The sequence below is a fragment of the Brassica rapa genome, chromosome A02, assembly GCF_000309985.2.
Source record: "Brassica rapa cultivar Chiifu-401-42 chromosome A02, CAAS_Brap_v3.01, whole genome shotgun sequence".
NCBI classification, from domain to species: Eukaryota; Viridiplantae; Streptophyta; class Magnoliopsida; order Brassicales; family Brassicaceae; genus Brassica; species Brassica rapa.
Genome location: NC_024796.2, coordinates 26,147,888 through 26,171,274, shown reverse-complemented (window position 1 = coordinate 26,171,274; position 23,387 = coordinate 26,147,888). Strand labels below are relative to the sequence as shown.

Below are 23,387 nucleotides of genomic sequence, written 5' to 3'. Positions count from 1 at the left end.
TTGGTTAATATTTTGCGTTTATATTTAGCATATTACCTTATTTATCACAAAAGAAATTATAAGTTTTACACTTGGGACCTTTGAGTCTTTAGATCCTTGTCCAAAAAAAAAAAAAATCTTTACATCCAAAAATGAATTATCTCATTATTTTTATGTTAGTTATTGTTATGTGTTTTGGTTTTAAAGAAAGTTCTGGATGCGCTCCGAACACTTTACAATTTAAAAACCAAGTTGCACCTGATCATACGATCTCTATCGGTTGCACGTCCAACAGAGACGAAAGCAAAGGTATCACTTATGTAAAATTCAATGGTATATACAGCTTCCCGGTTGTGGAATCATCAAGGAGAATAGTATGGAAATGTAGAATAACTGATCAGAAGAATAGGAATTTTGTTATGTTATGGAGAGCATATAGAGGAGCCTACAACGCTAGATGTGGTCAGATACGCGAATATATTGCTGATCCTAAAGGTCTATCCTTAGTGAAAAATAAAAAACCGACCAAAGAATTTTATCCTTGGACAGTTTCTAAATAATGTAATTTTTTCCTTTGGAAGGATACTAATTATTGAAGTTTAAATTTGGGGTTATAATATTCTAAAAATAATAAAACATTGTATCAATCTTCAAAAGAATAAAATAAGTATGGGTTTACTTGATGTATATAACTAATATTGTATCAATCTTCTAAATTATATCGCATTACTTTTTTTCTTGTACTTGTATATAATTTTTTTCTTCAAAAGACATCTCTACTCGAATTCTCTTTGAAATAAAACATTCACGCGCACGAAAAATGGAACAAAAACAGTTGGGATTAATCATCGCCAATTTCCATGGAAATAACACCACAAAATAACCATATGGAAGAAAAAAATCATGAGTAATAATAAAACATCACAAATAGAACACATCATTACAAACAGAACTAACCTTACTTAAAGCAAACTAAGCTAAACTATCATGGGACACCCACCATGCGTCATATAAAACCAGGGTGGGAGGGAGGTATTAATTAAAGCAAGTATGATGAAAAATTTCAAAGGAACACTCTCTATTTCTCCCTTGTCAAATGCTCTAACCGGAATTATTTTTGTTGTAATTGTTAAGCTAGATGAATTTCCAACCTAAAAGCAATTGGTGATAAGTGTGTTGGAAAAAGCGGGCACGAGGCGCAGCGGAATGTAGCGATCGTGTTCGCCCCGACCTTGTGAGAACCTGTGAGGAAAATACTTCGACGATAGCAGGATATAGTATAAGCAGAAACTAAATGAGACAAACACTTTTTACGTGGAAAACCTCTTCGATGTGAAAAGGAAAAACCACGGGACCGTAGTCTACTCAACAATCCACTATATAAATGTATGTGAGTACAACTACGTCCTCCCTGTTCAACAACCTGAACAGAACAGAGACTCAAGCTATAAAGAGCTATCTCCAACACAAGAACAACAACAACAAGAGAGCAACACAAAGCTTCAAAACCAGCAGCAACCAAACGACCTCATCTCACAAGGATTCCGGCAACCAGAGACTAATCCCACCGTACAAATCCAAGATAAACCAGTCAAAAACACCTCTGCCGAATTTAAGCTTAATCAGAGAAGATCTCACCGTCGGATTTACCAAACTCTCAAGACATCACTTCTGAAGAACTGTGACGACCAGCTTCACTAAAACCCAGACAACAAAAGATCCAACCGTTGAAATCCAAATCCCTTCGGTGAACCTTTAACTCACTTACTGAAGAAGCTTCCCACCAAATATCAGCCCGATCAGAATCCGTTTGACCCTCCAAATCTGCCTTTACAAACCCAGACGAATTCTGCCTTCTTCTCTCTTTTCTCTTTTTTGCCTTTTTGATTCTTGTAAGTCTATCTCTCCAAAAATTAGGTCAAGAGAATTATATAGTATCTCACTAACCCCCAAGGCTCAATACCATCTCATGGATAAATATCATTGGCCCATAACTCAAATATGTGATTGTGTTACCTAGAGCATCGATGGATAAATATCATCTCCTAGATCAACTGCTCAACTTCTGAAGTGGACACTTTGATCCATTGCTCTTTCCTGAAGTGGTCACTTTGATCCTTTAGATTATTGCTCATTTTCACCACAATCACACCATTGGGTTTCCCCATTAGGAGGAACCCAACAAAGTGGAGTGGCCTATTTATCTTGTATATTACTAAGGATCTCTTCCAACATCCGATATGAGACACTTTATGTTTAATAGTAATGATACTGAAAGTATATCAAAGAGACTCATAGAAAGAAAGAAACAAAGGTGAAACAAGATGTTAAGACTGCCACAAGGATCCAACAAGAGGAACATAGCCCTATAACAATCCACACATCAATCCCACGCTGAATGTTAATAATTCGTTCAGCATCATGGGCTATATATACACTTTGCCTACCAACGAAGTTGGAAGCCTTTCAATCCTATTCTGTGGAGAGACATGTAATTAAGATGACCAACCATGGTGGGACTACTTTTCTTTATGAGCAGGTGTAGGCAGCCGGTATCCACTTCATTGCTACCACCATATATAGTGAAAACTAAGCTTTTTGGGTAACTCTGTTGATGTTTACCCTGTTGGGAATGAGAGGTTCTTATTTATGATCGATCATTATTTCTTGCCATGTTAGAATAAATTTAACCCTGGAGACAAAGTTGTTCTTTATTTCCTGCCACGTGTTTGGTTCTTAATAAAATGACAACACATTTCTTAATCTTATTGTTTTTGATACTCTCTTCATATTCCCTGCTTCCAATATTTAATCCTCGAATGAGAAAATCAGCTACCAACTTTGTGATGATGAGAGAGAACCCCTTCCAGGCAAACTTGTTTCCGTTTCACTTTTACCACATTGTAACATGATTTTAACCAACATTGTTTGCTCTTTAGTGTTGCTTATGGCCCTTTTGTGTATTGTATTGCTTACTTCAGGTGTGGCATGTGGCTGATATACCCAAAAATGAAAAATTTCAGTACACCCACTTTGCTCACAAGATAAACAGCCTCGACACCCACTTGGGTTTGAAAATTCATTTTCCTAAAGTGTTATATTTAGTGTTTTGAAAGTTATTGATATAAATCTATAGCAATAGAATTTATAGATACAACAGAAATCTTACAGCCTGTATTCTATAGCAAAAATAAATAAAAATAAAGCTATAGCCTAAATATAAAACTTCAGAATTTTTTTTGATAGATTTCACATCACTACCCACATCACAATGCTTAGGCGGCTAATAAATCACTTACCAATAAACTCCATAATCTCTAAAAACCATTTGTTCTTCGTTTGATTCAGGAGATCTTTAGTTGAGCTTTTTGGCAACATCATCTACTGTTCTTGACCTCTGTCTACGCATCATCATTCAAGGATTTTCTATTAGTTTTGTGTCAATTTTAATCATCTCAAGTGTTCTTTCCTCATTCAGTATCACTCTCAACAATTCCGATTTCACATAACAAACATTAAACAATACTTATTTCATATTTTTGACATTTGTTTTGCTTGGTTCCATTATTCATGAGAAAGCGGGTAGTAACTGGCTTCCGAAAACAGTAGATGATGACATTTTCCGTCTACATAGTTGGTTTTAGCGGTATCTGCACTTAAAGGGATGTGTGTATTTCTTTCTTTTGTTCCCCTCCCACAGCTATAAAAATCAGCATTATTCACGGGCCTACTTTGGTTTCAGGTAGCAGAAGATGTTTGTGTTCGAGGCATTTTTCAAAGACCATAAGTTTGTTAATGAAAAAGGTATTTGATCTTTAATATGTCTTAGCCTGACATATATTTTTAGTGGTATCTATGTATTCAGTTTGTTTATCGAAAATGTGATTATGTGGTTCTTTGTTTAGTTGTTCAGTTCAAGGCTGTAGTTGAATATGTGATACGCTCAGATTAACCTTTAAGCTATTTTCTCAAACAAAAGGATCTCTGTAATACTTAAGGATCAAATCTACATGAACTTGAGATCACATAATAGATTTATAGTTTCATGACAAGATAAGCCAGAAGTATAAAACAATAAAACAAAACAGTAAATCTAAACAGTTGTGTAACGGATGAGAAGGCGCTAGATTTAGGGAAATCAGACAAATGATTCAAAACTGCAATCAATAGGTTCCAATGATTTGTTAAGAACAATGCTAGAATTCAAATTCAATTGTAAGTCACCCAGATCTCTTCTGTAGAAAAATATTAGAGCCTAATTCTATTAAAAACCAATTATCTTGCAGAATCAGTGACTCAGACAAGCATTATATCAGATTCGATTATGTTAACTAAATTCTTATACCAACACCGTTGCAACTAAATAATTAGTCCAACATGATTAGGTTAAGGTAATTGATTACACTCTGGTGTCTTACAACAATCATATGATTCTAGGTTCTAGTTAATTACTCTACATTCAAGTACGATTAACAATCCTGGTGTAGAATATAATAAATAACCCTAGCAATCTATCAATCAGCAATATGACATTAAGGCCAAGAGATCCCTAAATCCAACAAGAAGCTTATTCAGACATGATCATCCACAACATAATTATAATTTGAATAGATTATACAGTTTTAAATTTTTTATACAATTTTGTTTTTAAAATATAAATTTTTAATCATAACACCATTTGCTTCCACCAAATATTTATAAATTAGTGATGTTGCATTCTTTACCACCATTTTTTAAACCATAACCAACTAGGATTGTACATATATTTTTTTTTGCCTTGATCAATAAATTTGAAATTTCATCAAAAAAAAATATTTATAAATTTTAAATTTTAGATATTATATTTAATTTTATTTTTTTGATAATTATAAATATTTTCATATCATTTTTAAAGAAACTTTATACAAACTAATTTAATATATAACCAAAAGAAATAAATGAAAATCTATCTAAATTATAATTTTAATATATATATATATATATATATATATATATATATATATATATATACTTATAGAAGAAACTACACCAATTTTGGTATTTTGTTGTCCCACTAGAATTGGCCTTAGATTCTCATTTACGTTGATCAAAGGATTTACATGTGAAATGGTCATTGATCTAGATTCTCCTCCTTCTCTCATCAAAGCCACCGTAACAGTAAAGTCATGTTTTTCCTCCGGCGGTCGTCGCGGCGACCTTTTTCGCGACCGCTGGAGGTCCCTCCCTTTTTATTTCTATTTCTTTTATTTGTCGTCATCTGTTGTTCTCTCCCTCAGTCGTATCTTTTCGTCTTCTTCTTCCACGGCGGGTTTAGGGTTTCTGTCTGGTTCATTTTTTCCCTGAGTTCGACCGATCTTCTGTGAGAGTGTAGTTGTGTGTAGCGTTGAAAAGCCTTGCTGGTCTCTGTGCTACGTTTTGGCTTCTTGTCGAGTCGGTCGTGTTCTTTCTCCTCTAGCTCCTCTCGTGGTCTCTGGAGAAGGCGAGTGGGTTCGTAGGTGGTCGGGTCGGGTTACTTCTCGATTCTAAGGCTTTCCCATTGGCAGCGCGTGGTGGCAACACGTGGTTTGAACGGTGGCGCTTGGTGGTAGTACGTGTCACCTGTGGTGCTTATTTTGCCTTTTGCGAGCTATTCCGGTACGGTGTTCTGGCGGTTTTCCTTGCCCCTTCCTAGGAGTTTTCGGCGGTGCGCCTTGCGCCTCGCTCTCGCATCCCCTTTTAGTGTGCGGCTTTGTACTCCTTGGTGTTGGTTTCTGCGTTTAGTCTCCGTGCCGCAGTGGGTCCCTCGGTCCGCCTCTTCTCTTGTAGGTGTATTTTTGGAGGGTGAGTTCTGTGCGGGTCCGCTCCCTCTATATGTGGGTTCGGTTCAACGGGTGTAGAAGGTCACGAAGGGTTGGGTCTGAAGACGGCATTCTTTGGATCTGCTCTTCGAAGCGTGGACACTCGCTCTCGTGCTGTCGAGGGTGCATCTGTCTGGTGTTTTTTGTAGGTCTGCGCTTTGATTCTTCGAGCTGGTCTGTGTTGAGTTGGGTTTCGGAAGCTGCATGATTCCGTAGCTTCTAGGTTTGAAGGCGCCTATCTCTCGGCTCGTGGCAACTGTTTCCTCCTCTCTGACCTTCCGAGCTTGCGTTGGTCTATGCCCGATCCGCTGCTTAGCTGGTTGCTAGCCTAGCTTTCCCGCTTCGGTTTCTTGTCATTGTTGTTCTAGTTGTGTAGTTTAGTTTAGTTTACCGCATTGTTGTTCTAGTTGTGTTGTGTAGTCTAGTTGTGTTGTGTAGTTTAGTTTAGTTTCCCGCTACTTGTTATCTTTGTAATCTCTGTCAAAAATTTAAAACTTTGATATAAAATTTTAACATTTTACCAAAAAAAAAAAAACAGTCATTGCTTTTTCTTCAGAGGTTTACTTGTTTGTTCACTTTGCTGTTTATGGTGTTAAAGAGACAGTGTTTGGTCAGAAACCTAAGAGACTCGAAATCTCTCTGTTATTAGTAACAAACCAAACCAAACCAATGAATAAAAAGACAAAACTAAAGTCTCACAGTACTTTTTAAGTGTTGAGCTCATTTCTTTTCTTGACTCATCTTTTGAGATCGAAGATGACTACTTTTTTCTTTATTGTGTCTTATTGGATTTCGAGGTCTGGACCCGTCCGTCCCCACACAAATCGACAGCAAGAACCAAACTTCTTGAACCCACCACCACAGCCACCGCGACATCAGGAAGCAGCTGAGATTAAGGATTTTGAGATCGTGGTCGCTTCCGACAAAGAAGCCAACAACGGTAAGAAGCAGCTTGGATTTTCAAGTTAACTAGATAATTGGGTCACAGGACGGCGAGACTATCCAGTGGCTGCTTCAACACGCTGAGCCGTCTATAATTGCTTCCACCGGTTCAGGAACAATACCGGCCTCTGCTTTAGCCTCTGTCGCTAACCATCATCATCATCAAGGTGGGTCTCTCACTACTGGTTTAATGATCAGTCATGAGTTAAGAGTGGTGGTGGGTCTAGTAGTGGTAGACCAAATTGGGGAGTTGGAGGCGGAGAAGGAGGGGGAGGAGGAGAAGCTTCTAGGTCAAATATACCAAGTGGGTTATGGACAAATGTAGCTGGTGGGTTTGATTTTTCTGGAGGTATGAGTTTTGCATCCATTCTAGGTGGTAATAACAACCAGATGCCTGGACGTGAGTTAGGGTTGTAGGGAATGTTGGAGTTTTTAATCCACATTCATTTACACAGATTTATCAGCAGATGAGTCAAGCTCAGGGTAGAGTTCTTCACCATAGTCTTAACCCATCACATGAAGAGCATCAGCAAGAGAGTGATGAAAAAGATGATTCTCAAGGCTCTGGGCTTTAATGGACTTGAAATTGTACAACTAGCATGGAGAAAGAAAAGAAAAGGTTAATACTGAGTGAGAGTGAAAATATATGCTTACGTTATTCAATTACATAGTTGTTCTTAATAAATTAAAAATAATATACATAATAATTTTTATTATTAAACTATTTATTTAATAATTTCTGTCAACTAAATTTTATTTTAGTTTTCTTTTTACCTTTTTCAAATAACATATATAAAATAAAAAGGGAAACATGTTAAAAATTTTAAAGCAAATTTAATATGTACATATTTTAATGTATAATTTGATTTCATATACAAAATAAAATTCACAAAAATAATTTTGATATTAAAAACATCTTCCTTTCAAAACATTATATTAAACACCATTCAGTTATATATTTTAAAAATAATAAAACATTTCTTTCTATCTATATATTTTGTTAGATTATTAAAAAATAATTTAATAACATAAAAACGAGTTATCTTTAGTTGACTAAAAATATTTTTAGTGGAAGCACCGTAACCTATTGGTTAAGGTTTAAAGGCTTCTACACCCAGGTCAGGGGTTCGAATCCTAGACTATGCAATTTATTGCAGATTACAGGAAATCCAGGTTTCAAGTCCCGGAGAAAGCGGTTTATTAAACAATTATGCAGACTACAGAGGAAAGACTTGCAAGGGATCTTCGACATGGTGCAAGTAAATCTGGCCAGGCGTGGATCTTCATAGGACAGCTCAGGTGATGCAGTTAGGCGTAGGTCTTCATAAGGCAGGTAGTATTGTCGGTTGTTAAATCGTCTATGTAATCTTTCCTATATCATAATTGTAAGACCGTAATAAATCAGCGTTAAAAAAAAAAAGACTAAAAATATTTTATAGTTACTATTATTGAGATTATTTCTTCATTTTTGCATATTAGTTTTTTCATAAAAAAATATCCACACTTTTATTTACTTTTTTTGCATCAGACTGAAAAAAAGAAAAAAATATCTATAAAGTTATAAAAATATATAACTAATGAAAGATGAGTTTTCAAAAACAAATCCCAAAAATTGTTGTATACTTTTAAAAAAATTAAAATATTTAAACACAAATATTTTAAGAAAGAAAATATATATTACAAAAGGAAATTAAAAGTACTTCTTTATTATAAACATATTTTTGATCAAATAATTACAAAATTTTTTTAACTAGCATAACTCTAGATGCTTTCAATAAACTAAAAGTATTATACTTTACCATATTGAAAAAAATCTTTGTTTTTTCTTCTTATTTACTTTGGTTTTAATTTAATTTTTCTTTATATTCGTACAAAACCCAATATACATATAATAAAAATCCCAAGCAAATCCAATTCTTGTGTTTAATATTATTTAAAATAAATTTAAACATATTATTGTTATGTTCATTTGTGTAATTTTGATTCAGTCAACTTTAGTTATTTTCTATTTAATTTTATGAAATAGGTATTAAGTTATACATAATTTTACCATAAAGATAACAACCAACCTTAATGCATATAAAAAATTAATCAAAATTTTATCTATTTAGAACAAAAGAGTTATTATTGAATGTGGAGAAATAGATGCGATAAAAACAAATTATTTAAAATTGAAAATAAAACATTAGTTAGTTCTTATAATATATTTACTTTATAAATAAGCACGAAAATTACCATATATATGCTCTACATAATGATATGACAATTTGAACATTATGGATTCTTTTGAGACATCAAAAATGTTATTTAGATATCAAAATTTAAATAATGTTCAAACTTTGGCTACAAAAAAAACGCTAAACAAATTAAGAACCCCAGAGCATAATCACAAAACGAGGAGGAACATCCGGAAGCTGTTGATGCAAAACCTCCAAGCCACTATGCGGGAGAGCAGCTGCAGTACTAATATCATTGTACTCAGTTGCTCTCTGCATCTGTTCCCACGCCTGCTCTCTTCCCTGGTCGACCAAGGGTCGGGTGTAACTGGGATGATCAGCTTTCAAGTGATTCTTAAGCTGAGAATATGTCCCAGAGAAATTGCAGTTCTCGAAAGCGCAAGACTTCGGTTTAGCATTCAGATCTCTCCTTCCATCCGACTGCACCTTCATCGCCTCATAAACCTCTCCTCTGCAGTAAGGACAGTTCATGACCTTGGTTACACGGTTCATGTTTTTCTTGCGGTACTGCTTGAAACAGTTGGCGTGACGAACACTTGTGTCGCACATGTAAGCACGACATCCAGTGGAGGATGAAGAGCACCGCATGAGGATGGCATTGTGTGGCGCTTCCTGGCAGATCACACACAAGACATCCTCCCATTGGCTTGGGCCTTGTGCCTTGATAGGTTCTTTCTGAGTCCTTGTAGAGCGAAGCGGGTATGGTGACACTCTGGTCCTGTTGCTTGGCACCTTCGGCATTTTTTCTGCTAAAATGATGTCAACATTTACCAGAAACAACACTCAACCATGAAAATCAAATTTAAAACCTTTTCCTTAAGGACTAAATCTCAAGGCTCAAATCAGTCTTCCACACAACAGTGAAGACTGTTTTATACTGGGGAAGTATTTAACACTACTATTACAAAAGAAAGCAAAGGTGCATGGAGATCCATAAAATAGATTTCATAACCAAGAAACTAAATTGCATGACACATATGGACGACAGATTATCAGAAAGCAAAAATGGTTGGTCAATAAAATAGAAGTATACACTACTTATCAAAAAAAAAAGTAGAAAATTTTGATGATCATCTCTCATTAAAGAGGTTACCGGGATCTCACGTTATGATCATAATCAGAGGTCCGGCCAATATGAATTACAATCTAATGAAAGAAGCTGTAAAAGAAACAAACAGAAGTAAGAAATGTATATTACCTTCTCGTTTATTTCACTTTGGTCTCAAGAGGTGAAGATGGGGAGTATGTATGTTTGTGTCATGTCTTATGCCTTTTTATAAGCTAATTCTTGTGTCCATTTTACCATTGTACCACTCTCTTTGTGGAATAAATGGGAAGATATCTTTTATTTTTACAATTATGGATTTTCCTTCTAATGAGGTTAAAACAAAAGTCAAACAAATCATTTTTTTCTATTGTTTGTAAGGAACTTAAAAGGTATGTAATCCAGGAATTATATCTCATGCAAACTAACAAAAGAAAAAGAACTTCTAAATCTTATTTTTGTAATTACTTTAATTATTTATTGCGGAGCTAATAATAGACGTAATCAATAAACGATAATCTATTACTTATATTATTTTTTCCTTCATTCTGATCAAATAGTGTAATCATGGTTAGATTTAATTATGGTTATTGCGGCGCTAATAATGAACAAAATCATTAAACGACAATCTATTGCCTTTTTAAGTTTCAATCATATAGTGTCATCTTTAATGAAAACTTAAAATATTATTAATTTGAAAGTGATGCTGTAGAGATGGTTAGATTTTAATGTTTTTATTACGGCGCTAATAATGAACAAAATCATTAAACAACAATCTATTGCCTCTTAAGCTTCGATCATATACCAACTTACCATGTAAATAAAATACTTTATTATACATTATGATAAATTTTGATCTTAAAATTTGGAGTATGTTTATTACTACTTTAAAATAATGGGGGATGCACGGATCATATTCTAAAAATGGTTGTAATAAAATTAAGATTTAAATTTGTAAGAAAATAAAAATATAAATTTGATGTAACTGATAAGAAATTATATTTTCATTTTATTTTCTTACAAATTTAAATCTTAATTTTATATGTTTCAAATTTGGTCCAAGTTTAACAATCATTTTATTTTCAGAACCAGTCGGTCTATTTACAATCTCTCATATCGTGTTCCTTGTGATAGATTTCTAACTAGTCTGCCATAGGTTCAACCTAATTTTCTTCACAAAATAGGTTAAACTCATATGAGGCAAACTCTCCTCCTCTATCTGTGCATCCTATATTGAACTTAGCTGAGGCAACCTCTTCTCGTTTATTGGTGCAACTTAGATTGAACTTAGCTGAGTTCAATATAGGATGCACACATAGAGGAGGAGAGTTTGCCTCAGATGATTTTAATCTATTTTTTGAAGAAAATTGGATTGAAGTTATGGCAGCCGAGTTGAAATCTATCACAAGAACCAATATATGAGAGCTTGTAGATAGACCGACTGGTTCTGAGAAGAAAGGAGAAGAGGATCGAGTTTATGTGTTACACAAGGCTTTATATGGATTACGTCAAGTTTCACATACATGCAATTTATGTGTTTATGTGTTATACAAAGCTTTATTAAATCCAGCGGAAGCGTGGTGGGCTCATAACTCACAGGTCCCATGATCGAAACCTGCCTCTGATACCAATTCAAATCTTAAGAAACACAAGAATTATAAGAACAACTTTTATTATTAGTTTTAGAAATTGCTCAAAGCTAAAGCTCTCGATGTTTCTACCTTCGATCTTATGGAACAACTCTCCATGAGACGTACATTTATATGAACGACAATTTTCCTTTAACATATGGGATATGGAAACCACAAATCTAACCTAAATAGAAAACTTCATTTTCCTATTTTTAGATTTTCTTATTGTGTTTATCTTAACATATTAAACATCTAATAATATGTTAAGTTTCCTCAAGCTTGGAATTATCCAACAGCTACTACTGTGTCTAACCATCATCGTCATCATCAAGGTGGGTCTCGCACTGCTGGTTTAATGATCAGTTATGAGTTAGAGAGTGGTGGTGGGTCTAGTAGTGGTAGACCAAATTGGGGAGTTGGCGGCGGATAATGAGGAGGAGAGAAGCTTCTAGGTGAAATGTACAATGTGGGTTATGAACAAATGTAGCTGGGTTTGGAGCTGGTGGGTTTGATTTTCCTGGAGGTATGAGTTTTATATCCGTTTTGGGTGGTAATAACAATCAGATGCCTGGACTTGAGTTAGGGTTTGCTCAGGAAGGTAATGTTGGAGTTTTTAATCAAAATTCATTTACACAGATTTATCAGCAGGTGACTCAAGCTCAGGTTCAAGCTCAGGATAGAGTTCTTACCCATACTCCTCATCATAACCCATCACATGAAGATCATCATCAGCAAGAGAGTGATGAGAAAGATGATTCTCAAGGTTCTGGGCTTTAATGGATTTGAAAAGCCTTAGCCTTTTCTTTTGTTATAATATTGTTGTAATTGTACAACTAGCATGGAGAAAGAAAATAAAAGGTTAATACTGAGTGAGAGTGAAAAACTATGCTTATTGAAAACCCTCTGCAAATCACACATTTGAGCTGATTTCAGTTTTGGTACTTCCAGAAGGAGGATGATGATGATGCAAGAGAGATTCATTCCAAGAGCTCTTTGGAGTGTTTGTGACATATTTTGGGCAGATGTTGTTTGAAACTTGTAGGTGGAGACACAGTCAGAGATTGTTTGTTTCTTTTTTGAAGCTTTGGAGTAATGTTTGATCCAGAGAGGCTTTTTTTTGTGTGTGTTGTTGCTTCTTTATAAAAAAAAACGGCTTTTCGATAGTACAATAGTGAATTGGCAATGCATACTTTCCTTCCATTACATTTGTAGATTGACGATTACAGTTTTGTTACAAAGCTGGAAGAAACTATTAAATCTTCTTTTTTACATTGTCCTCTTTCACAGCATTTCCAAACCTCAATGCTTCCTCTTTCGCAACAAAAAAATCCTTGAAACTCTAGTAAGTGAAATGATTGTCAAGAGAAAATTTGCTGAAGGATTTATGTTGCAGGACGCACCAGAGTTCTGGATCAATAGAGAGGACTATTTAGAAGAAGAAATTGGTTGTTTAAGTAAAGATGAGCCAAACTTGATGATATTCTAAAACGTCCAACCTTAAGGTTATACTTTGTGTATGCACAACTTTTTATTTTGGGTTGATCTCTATAATATTATTTTAGAAGTCAGTTTTTTTGCGTGTCGTGTTCATATTTATTTTTACAATATTCAGTTACATAGTTACTCGTAAAAAATTAAAAATAATCTATATAATAATTTTCATTATTAAACCATTTATTTATTAATTGCTGTCAATTAAATTTTATTTTAGTTTTATTTTTATTTTTTCAAATAGCATATATATCATAAAAAGGAAACATGTCTAAAATTTTAAGACAAATTTAATATGTACATATTTAATATATAATGTGATTTCATAAAAAGCAAAATTCACAAAAAATAATTTTGATATTAAAAAAAATCTTCCTTTCAAAACATTATCTTAAAAAGCATTCTGTTATATATTTTTAAAATAATAAAAATATTTAATTTCTATACATTTAGGTAGATTATTAAAAAAAATAATTTAAATAACTTAAAACAAATTATCTTTAGTTGACTAAACATATTTTATAGTTACTATTAGTGAGATAATTTATTAATTTTTGCATATTAGGATTTTCATAAAAATATAAACCACACTTTTATTTACATTTTTTCAGACTAAAATATCTATAAAGTTATAAAAATAATTTAACTAATAAAATATGATTTTTAAAAAACAAATCCTAAAAATTGGTGTTTATTCTTAAAATTTCTAAATATTTTTTAAAAAATAATTTAAGTAAAATAATATATATTACAAAAGGAAATTCAAAATACTTCTTTACTATTAACATATTTTGATAAAATAATTACAAAAGCTTTTTAACTAGCATAACTCTAGATGCTTTCAATAAACTAAAAGTATTATGCTTTACCATATTGAAAAAAAAATGTTTTTTTTCCTTAATATTTACTTGGTTTTAATTTAACTTTTTCTTTATATTCGTACAAAGTCCAATAAACATATAACAAAAATCCCAAGCAAATATAATTCCTATGTTCGTTTGTGTAATTTTGAATCAGTCAACTTTAGTTATTTTCTATTTAATTTTCTGAAATAGGTATAAAGTTATACCTAATTTTACTATAAAGATAACTACAAACCTTGATGCAAATAAAAAATTAATCAAAATTTTATATATTTAGAAAAAAAGAATTATTATTGAATGTGGAGAAATAGATGCGATAAAAACAAATTATTTAAAATTGAAAATAAAACATTAATTAGTTATTATAATATATTAACTTTATAAAAAAATCACATAAAATTACCAATATATATATATATATATATATATGCTCTACATAATGATATGACAATTTGAACATTATGGATGCTTTAGAGACATCAAAAAGGTTATTTAAATATCAAAATTTTAAACAATGTTCAAACTTTGGCTACTAAAAAAACGATAAACAAAGTTAAGAATCCCAGAGCAGAATCACCAAACGAGGAGGAACATCCGGAAGCTGTTGAAGCAAAACCTCCAAGCCACTGTGCAGGAGACCAGCTGCAGTACTGATATCATTGTACTCAGTTGCTCTCTGCATCTGTTCCCACGCCCGCTCTCTCCCCTGGTCGACCAAGGGTCGGGTGTAACTGGGATGATCAGCTTTCAAGTGATTCTTAAGCTGAGAATATGTCCCAGAGAAATTGCAGTTCTCGAAAGCGCAAGACTTCGGTTTAGCATTCAGATCTCTCCTTCCATCCGACTGCACCTTCATCGCCTCATAAACCTCTCCTCTGCAGTAAGGACAGTTCATGACCTTGGTTACACGGTTCATGTTTTTCTTGCGGTACTGCTTGAAACAGTTGGCGTGACGAACACTTGTGTCGCACATGTAAGCACGACATCCAGTGGAGGATGAAGAGCACCGCATGAGGATGGCATTGTGTGGCGCTTCCTGGCAGATCACACACAAGACATCCTCCCATTGGCTTGGGCCTTGTGCCTTGATAGGTTCTCTCTGAGTCCTTGTAGAGCGAAGCGGGTATGGTGACACTCTGGTCCTGTTGCTTGGCACCTTCAGCATTTTTTCTGCTAAAAGGATGTCAACATTTACGAGAAACAACACTCAACCATGAAAATCAAATTCAAAACCTTTTCCTTAAGGACTAAATCTCAAGGCTCAAATCAGTCTTCCACACAACAGTGAAGATTGTTTTATACTGGGGAAGTAATTAACACTACTATTACAAAAGAAAGCAAAGGTGCATGACACATATGGACGACAGATGATCAGAAAGCAAAAATGGTTGGTCAATAAAATTCTAAGTATACACTACTTATAAAAAAAAAGTAGAAAAGTTTGATGAATAATATCTCTCATTAAAGAGGTTACCGGGATCTCACATTATGATCAGAATCAGAGGTCTGCCCAATATGGATTACAATCTAATGAAAGAAACTGTAAAAAAAAAACACGAGTAAGAAATGTATATTACCTTCTCGTTTATTTCAGTTTGGTCTCAAGAAGTGAAGATGGGCAGTATTTATGTTTGTGTCATGTCTTATGCCTTTTTATAAGCTATTCTTCTGTCCATTTTACCATTGTACCACTCTCTTTGTGGAATAAATGGGAAGTTATCTTTTATTTTAACAAATATGGATTTTTCCTTTAATTAGGTTAAAACAAAGGTCAAATAAATCATTTTTTCTATTGTTTGTAAGGAACTTAAAAGGTATGTAATCCAGGAATTATATCTCATACAAACTAACAAAAGAAAAAGAACTATTAAATCTTAATTTTGTAATAAATTTTATTATTTATTGCGGAGCTAATAATAGACGTAATCAATAAACGATAATCTATTACTTATATATATTTTTTCCTTCATTCTGATCAAATAGTGTAATCATGGTTAGATTTAAATTTGGTTATTGCGGCGCTAATAATGAACAAAATCATTAAACGACAATCTATTACCTTTTTAAGTTTCGATCATATAGTGTCATCTTTAATCAAAACTAAAAATAGTATTATGTTGAAAGTGATGTTGTAGAGATAGTTTGATTTTAAATTTTGATGTGTTTATTGCGGCGCTAATAATGAACAAAATCATTAAACAACAGTCTATTGCCTCTTAAGCTTTGATCATATACCAACTTACCATGTAAATAAAATAATTTATTATACATTATCATTAATTTTGATCTTAATATTTGGAGTATGTTTTATTACTACTTTAAAATAATGGCGGATGCACGGATCATATTCTAAAAATGGTGCTGATAAAATTAAGATTTAAATTTGTAAGAAAATAAAATGAAAATATAATTTCTTTTCAATTGCATCAAATTTATATTTTTATTTTCTTACAAATTTAAATCTTAATTTTATATGTTTCAAATTTGGTAGAAGTTTAACAATCATTTTATTTTCAGAACCAGTCGATCTATCTACAATCTCTCATATCTTGTTCCTTGTGATAAATTTCAACTAGTCTGCCATAGCTTCAACCTAATTTTCTTCACAAAATAGGTTAAACTCATATGAGGCAAACTCTCCTTCTCTATCCATGAATCCTATATTGAACTTAGCTGAGGCAATCTCTCCTCCTCTATTTGTGCAACTTAGATTGAACTTAGCTGAGTTCAATATATGATGCACATATAGAGGAGGAGAGTTTGCCTCAGATGATTTTAATCTATTTTGTGAAGAAAATTGGATTGAAGCTATGGCAGACGAGTTGAAATCTATCACAAGAACCAAGATATGAGAGCTTATAGATAGACCGACTGGTTCTGAGAAGAAAGGAGAAGAGGATCGAATTTATGTGTTACACAAGGCTTTATATGAGTTACGTCAAGTTTCATATATTTGCAATTTATGTGTTTATGTGTTATACAAAGCTTTTTAAATCCAGCAGAAGCATGGTGGGCCCATAACCCACAGGTCCCATGATTGAAACCTGCCTCTGATACCAATTCAAATCTTAAGAAACACAAGAATTATAAGAACAACTTTTATTATTACCTTTAAAAAATTGCTCAAAACTAAAGCTCTCGATATTTCTACCTTCGATCTTATGGAACAACTCTCCATTGGACCTACATTTATATGAAAGACAATTCCTTTTTACATGTAGGATATGGAAAACACAAATCTAACCTAAATAGAAAATTTCATTTTCCTATTTTTAGATTTCCTTATTGTGTTTATCTTAACATATATACTCCCTCCGTTCGGGAATAGTTGACGTTTTAGTGATTTTTTTTTGTGTCAATATACTTGACGTTTACGGAGTTCAATGCAAATAATGATAAAAGTTGATGTTTCTACCCTTGTAATATTAACGTGACTTCTAGCATCTTTAGTCAATCTAAAGCAATTGAAAAGGTTAAAATAGAAATTGTATCACTTTTCTTAATGTTTGTGCAAAGCTGGAAAACGTCAAATAAAAAAATACGGAGGGAGTATTAAACATCTAATAATATGTTAAGCTTCCACAAGTTTGGAATTATCCAACAGCTGCTACTGTCTCTAACAATCATCATCATCATCAAGGTGGGTCTCTCACTGCTGGTTTTATGATCAGTTATGAGTTAGAGAGTGGTGGTGGGTCTAGTAGTGGTAGACCAAATTGGGGAGTTGGCGGCGGATAATGAGGAGGAGAGAAGCTTCTAGGTGAAATGTACCATGTGGGTTATGGACAAATGTAGCTGGGGTTGGAGCTGGTGGGTTTGATTTTCCTGGAGGTATGAGTTATATATCCATTTTGGGTCGTAATAACAATCAGATGACTGGACTTGAGTTAGGGTTTGCTCAGGAAGGTAACGTTGGAGTTTTTAATCAACGTTCATTTACACAGATTTATCAGCAGATGACTCAAGCTCAGGTTCAAGCTCAGGGTATAGTTCTTCACCATACCCTTCATCATAACCCATCACATGAAGATCATCATCAGCAAGAGAGTGATGAGAAAGATGATTCTCAAGGTTCTGGGATTTAATGGATTTGAAAAACCTTAGCCTTTTCTTTTGTTATAATATTGATGTTATTGTACAACTAGCATGGAGAAAGAAAAGAAAAGGTTAATACTGAGTAAGAGTGAAAATCTATGCTTATTGAAAACCTTCTGCAAAACACACACTTGAGCTGATTTCAGTTTTGATACTTCCAGAGGGATGATGATGATGATGCAAGAGAGATTCATTCCAAGAGCTCTTTTGAGTGTTTGTGACATATTTTGGGCAGATGTTGTTTGAAACTTGTAGGTGGAGACAGACACAGTCAGAGATTGTTTTGTTTCTTTTTTGAAGCTTTGGAGTGATGTTTGATCCAGAGAGGCTTTTTTTTTGTGTGTTGTTTCTTCTTTATATAAAAAAAAACGGCTTTTCGATAGTACAATAGTGAATTGGCAATGCATACTTTCCTTCCATCACATTTGTAGATTGACGATTACAGTTTTGTTACAAAGCTGGAAGAAACTATTAAATCTTCTTTCTTACATTGTGCTCTTTCCAAACTCGCAAAAAAAAAATCCTTGAAACTCTAGTAAGTGAAATGATTGTCAAGAGAAAATTTGTTGAAGGATTTATGTTGCAGGACGCACCAGAGTTCTGGATCAATAGAGAGGACTATCTAGAAGAAGAAATAGGTTGTTTATATAAAGATGAGCCAAACTTGATGATACTCTAAAACGTCCAACCTTAAGGTTGTACTTTCTGTATGCACAACTTTTTATTTTTGGGTTGAAAACGCTGAATATTATCTCTATAATACTATTTTAGAAGTTTGTTTTTTGCGTTCCGTGTTCATATTTAATTTTACTATATTCAGTTACATGGTTACTCATAAACAATTAAAAATAATCTATATAATAATTTTCATTATTAAACTTTTTATTTATTAAGTACTGTCAACTAAATTTTAATTTAGCTTTATTTTTATTTTTTCAAATAACATATATATCATAAAAAAGAAACATGTCTAAACTTTTAAAACAAATTTAATATGTACATATTTAATATATAATGTGATTTCATAAAAAAAGAAAATTCACAAAAAATAATTTTAATATTAAAAAAAATCTTCATATCAAAATATTATCTTAAAAGACATTCTGTTATATATTTTAAAAATAATAGAAATATATATTTATATCTATACATTTAGGTATATTATTAAAAAAATAATTTTAATAACATAGAACGAATTATCTTTAGTTGACTAAACATGTTTTATAGTTACTATTAGTAAGATGGTTTATTCATTTTTGCATATTAGGATTTTCATAAAAATATTAACCACACTTTTAATTACATTTTTATCAGACTGCAAAAAGATAAAATATCTATAAAGTTATAAAAAATATTTAAGTAATAAAAGATGTTTTTTCAAAAACAAATCCCAAAAATTGGTGTTCATTCTTAAAATGTTTAAATATTTAAAAACAAATATTTTAAGAAAGATAATATATATATTACAAAACGAAATTCAAAATACTTCTTTACTATAAACATATTTTTGATCAAATAATTACAAAAGCTTTTTAAACTAGCATAACTCTAGATGCTTTCAATAAACTAAAAGTATTATACTTTACCATATTGAAAAATCGTTTTTTTTCCTTAATATTTACTTTGGTTCTAATTTAAATTTTTCTTTATATTCGTACAAAATCCAATATACATATAACAAAAATCCCAAGCAAATGTAATTCTTATGTTTGTTTGTGTAATTTTGAATCAGTCAACCTGTTATTTTCTATTTAATTTTCTGAAATAGGTATTAAGTTATACATAATTTTACTATAAAGATAACACCCAACCTAAATGCAAATAAAAAAAATTAATCAAAATTTTATATATAATTTAGAACAAAAAAGTTATTGTTGAATTTGGAGAAATTGATGCGATAAGAAAATTTAAAACTGAAAGTAAAACATTAATTGGTTATTATCATATATTTACGTTATTTAAAAGAACGGGAGAATCACCTTATATATATATATATATATGACTTACATGATGATATGATAATTTGAACATTATGGATACTTTTGAGACATCAAAAAGTTTAATTAGATATCAAACTTTTGAACAATGTTCAAAACTTTGGCTACTAAAAAGACGCTATACAAAGCTAAGAATCATGAATAATGAGAGGCGAAGCAGCACCAAGTCCGCGGAAGCACAGAAGATAGTTCCGCACAACCCCATTGGCCCCAGCCCGGATCTCGAAACTATGCGGAAGACTGTTGGGAAGTTGATGATGCAAAATGCCCTGAACCACTCCATTGACCCAGAGCAGGATCACCAGACAAGGAGGAACATCGGGAAGCTGTTGATGCAAAACCTCGAGGCCGCTACATGGGAGACCAGCTGCAATACTGATATCATTGTACTGAGTAACTCTCTGCATCTGTTCCCACACCCGCTCTCTCTCCTGGTCAACCAAAGGTCGGGTGGAACCGGGGTGATCAGCTTTCAAGTGATTCTTAAGCTGAGAATATGTCCCAGAGAAATTGCAGTTCTCGAAAGCGCAAGACCTCAGTTTAACATTTAGAGCTCTCCTTCCATCCGACTGCACCTTCATCGCCTCATAGACCTTTCCTCTGCAGTAAGGACAGTTAAAGACCTTGGTTACGCGGTTCATGTTTTTCTTGCGGTACTGCTTGAAACAGTTGGAGTGACGAACACTCGTATCGCACATGTAAGCACGGCATCCAGTAGAGGATGAAGAGCACCGCATGAGGATGGCATTGTGTGGCGCTTCCTAGCAGATCACACACAAGACATCCTCCCATTGGCTTGGGCCTTGTGCCTCGATAGGTTCTTTCTGAGTCCTTGTAGAGCGAAGCGGGTATGGTGACACTCTGGTCCTGTTGCTTGGCACCTTCGGCATTTTTCCTGCTAAAATGATGTCAACATTTACCAGAAACAACACTCAACCATGAAAATCAATTTTAAAACCTTTTCCTTAAGGACTAAATCTCAAGGCTCAAACCAGTCTTCCACACAACAGCGAAGACTGTTTTATACTGGGGAGGTAACTGACACCAGTATTACAAAAGAAAGCAAAGGTGCATGGAGATCCTTAAAATAGATATCACAATCAAGAAACTAAATTGCATGACACATATGGACGACAGATGATCAGAAAGCCAAAATGGTTGGTCAATAAAATAGAAGTATACACTACTTATCAAAAAAAAGTAGAAAATTTTGATGATCATCTCTCATTAAAGAGGTTACAGGGATCTCACATTATAATCAGAATCAGAGGTTTGGCCAATATGGGTTAGAATCTAATGAAAGAAACTGTAAAAAAAACAGACACGAGTAAGAAATGTAGATTACCTTCTCGTTTATTTCAGTTTGGTGTAAAGAGGTGAAGATGGAAGTATGCATGTTTGTGTCATGTCTTGTGCCTATTTATAAGCTATTCTTGTGTCCATTTTACCATTGTAACCACTCTCTTTGTGGAATAAAATGGAAGTTATCTTCTTCTTTTTTTACATTTATGGATTTTCCCTTTAATGAGGTAAAAATAAAAGTCAAATAAATCATCTTTCTATTGTTTATAAGGAACTTAAAAGGTATGTATTTCCAGAAATTATATCTCATGCAAACTGACAAAAGAAAAAACTATTTAAATCTAATTTTTGTAATAGATTTAATTATTTATTGCGGCGCTAATAATACTGTAATCAATAAACGATAATCTATAACTCTTATATATACTAGAGATTTAACCGCGCTACGCGCGGTTTGTTTGTTTATAAATTAATATTTAAAAGATGTAAGTTTTAAAATTTTCATACATATAAAAAATTATCTTATATATTGATTATAAATGTATTCTTCTTTGTGATTAACTATTTCTATAATTTTTAACCGGTCAAAATTCAGTAATCATAATTTATTTATTTCGAAGTTTACAATTTACAGTTTACAATTATTACCTAGTAAAAATACATTGAGAATGTAAAAAATAAATATCTTTTAAAACTTTTTTTGTTATCCAAAACATTGATAATTTTGAAATAGAGGAAGTATAACTTAAACATAGAAGTTTAAAATAGAGTACTTTTATTATGTGCTATATTATATCATTTATTTGTTTTAATATGATATTTCAATTTTAAAATGTCTTTGGTATTTATTATTTTGTAAATAAGTATTTATTATAATACTGTGAAACCTGTGGAAGATTTTATTATAAACGATTTCATGCTTAGATACTACATAAAGTACTTTAGATTGATTATGTGCATTACACATATGCAGATATATTTGTCATTAGTATTGTGTATAAAATACACAACCTTGCAATATCGTATGTATGTTAGAGTATAAACATACTTCGATTATTATTTTAGACTCCTAAAGTTAAATATTAAGCAGTTTATGATGGAGGTAGTATAGCGAGAAGCCAAATGCATCAATTGGTAATGCTCTAACCTAAATTGACCTTTACACAAACTTAATTGGTATAACATTATAAATAAAGATGGAAATCTAATAGTATATACATAATAGACTGGAGGTAACAATTAAAGAAAATCTTCGCAATGTAATTTTTTAGATTTTAAATTTTTTTTTAATAGCCAAAACTATATTTTATAAATAGTAATTGCTATTTAATTATTTTTTCTTAATTTTTGTACAAAATCCTAATTTATTATTAATAAATTAGTTAAATAATTTTTTTTTCATGGCAAAATAAAAAATTGAGATTTAAAATAAAATTTGCAATTATATTTTGATATAAAACATGTTTTTGATATTATCTAATATTTTAGGCGATTAATAATATTATATTAATATATAAATTTATAATAAGATTTATTAATTTATTGATCCATGGTTTAGAAACAATTGATCCAATGAGCTGGTGATCCTGGAATTTGTATGGTTCAATGTCCAAGTCGGGTTTAAAAATATTGACAGCATGGATAAATTTTTGTACTATTTTGTTTATTTTCTTAGTATTTTACTTTCTTATAATTATTAATTATTCTATATATATATTTCTTAGTTCAGCAATCTTTTGCATGATATGGTACAATGTTTGATTCTGAGATTTCTAGGTTTGTTACTTTAAGTGAGGAGAAAAACTTCTATTGTTATGGCTTGTAAACGAAAAATCCAGAACATTAAAATCCCATTGTAATATAATTAGAATTGTTGAAAATATTTTTTTATTGATGGATCATACAAACAACCAATTTTTAAGGCTTGTTTATTATTTTTAGTTTAGAAGTGTTTATTGGTGTCATATA

General features: G+C 32.4%; 4 protein-coding genes and 1 pseudogene across 4 annotated transcripts; 2 read left to right on the top strand and 3 right to left on the bottom strand.

Annotated features, from left to right (window-relative positions):
* The first annotated feature begins 2,146 nt into the window (after positions 1-2,146).
* Positions 2,147-8,012, top strand: LOC117132164 (transcription factor TCP20). Its single transcript, XM_033285889.1, has 4 exons — positions 2,147-5,195; positions 6,614-6,728; positions 6,805-7,062; positions 7,214-8,012. Exons 1-4 carry the CDS (start codon positions 5,086-5,088, stop codon positions 7,331-7,333), a joined length of 603 nt encoding a protein of 200 aa, XP_033141780.1. The 5' UTR covers positions 2,147-5,085; the 3' UTR covers positions 7,334-8,012.
* A 924-nt stretch (positions 8,013-8,936) lies between these two features.
* Positions 8,937-21,513, bottom strand: LOC103854276 (annotated as a pseudogene).
* LOC103854350 lies at positions 9,125-9,736 on the bottom strand. The gene has a single exon (XM_033285307.1). It carries the CDS (start codon positions 9,734-9,736, stop codon positions 9,125-9,127), a length of 612 nt encoding a protein of 203 aa, XP_033141198.1.
* On the top strand, positions 11,772-12,448 carry LOC103854351 (transcription factor TCP20-like). Its single transcript, XM_033285306.1, has 3 exons — positions 11,772-11,793; positions 11,968-12,069; positions 12,159-12,448. The coding sequence occupies exons 1-3, from the start codon at positions 11,772-11,774 to the stop codon at positions 12,446-12,448; spliced, it is 414 nt and encodes a 137-aa protein (XP_033141197.1).
* On the bottom strand, positions 14,579-15,190 carry LOC103854353. The gene has a single exon (XM_033285305.1). It carries the CDS (start codon positions 15,188-15,190, stop codon positions 14,579-14,581), a length of 612 nt encoding a protein of 203 aa, XP_033141196.1.
* Positions 21,514-23,387: the final 1,874 nt, after the last annotated feature.

Coding starts and splice junctions, on each gene's coding strand:
- LOC103854350 (XM_033285307.1), bottom strand. CDS start 9,736: ATGCCGAAGGTGCCAAGCAACAGGACCAGAGTGTCACCATACCCGCTT.
- LOC117132164 (XM_033285889.1), top strand. CDS start 5,086: ATGGTCATTGATCTAGATTCTCCTCCTTCTCTCATCAAAGCCACCGTA. Junction 5,196..6,613: donor CTTTTTCGCGACCGCTGGAG/GTCCCTCCCTTT, acceptor TTGGATTTCGAG/GTCTGGACCCGTCCGTCCCC. Junction 7,063..7,213: donor TTCTAGGTCAAATATACCAA/GTGGGTTATGGA, acceptor TCATTTACACAG/ATTTATCAGCAGATGAGTCA.
- LOC103854353 (XM_033285305.1), bottom strand. CDS start 15,190: ATGCTGAAGGTGCCAAGCAACAGGACCAGAGTGTCACCATACCCGCTT.
- LOC103854351 (XM_033285306.1), top strand. CDS start 11,772: ATGGAACAACTCTCCATGAGAC. Junction 11,794..11,967: donor GGAACAACTCTCCATGAGAC/GTACATTTATAT, acceptor ATTATCCAACAG/CTACTACTGTGTCTAACCAT. Junction 12,070..12,158: donor TGGTGGTGGGTCTAGTAGTG/GTAGACCAAATT, acceptor GAACAAATGTAG/CTGGGTTTGGAGCTGGTGGG.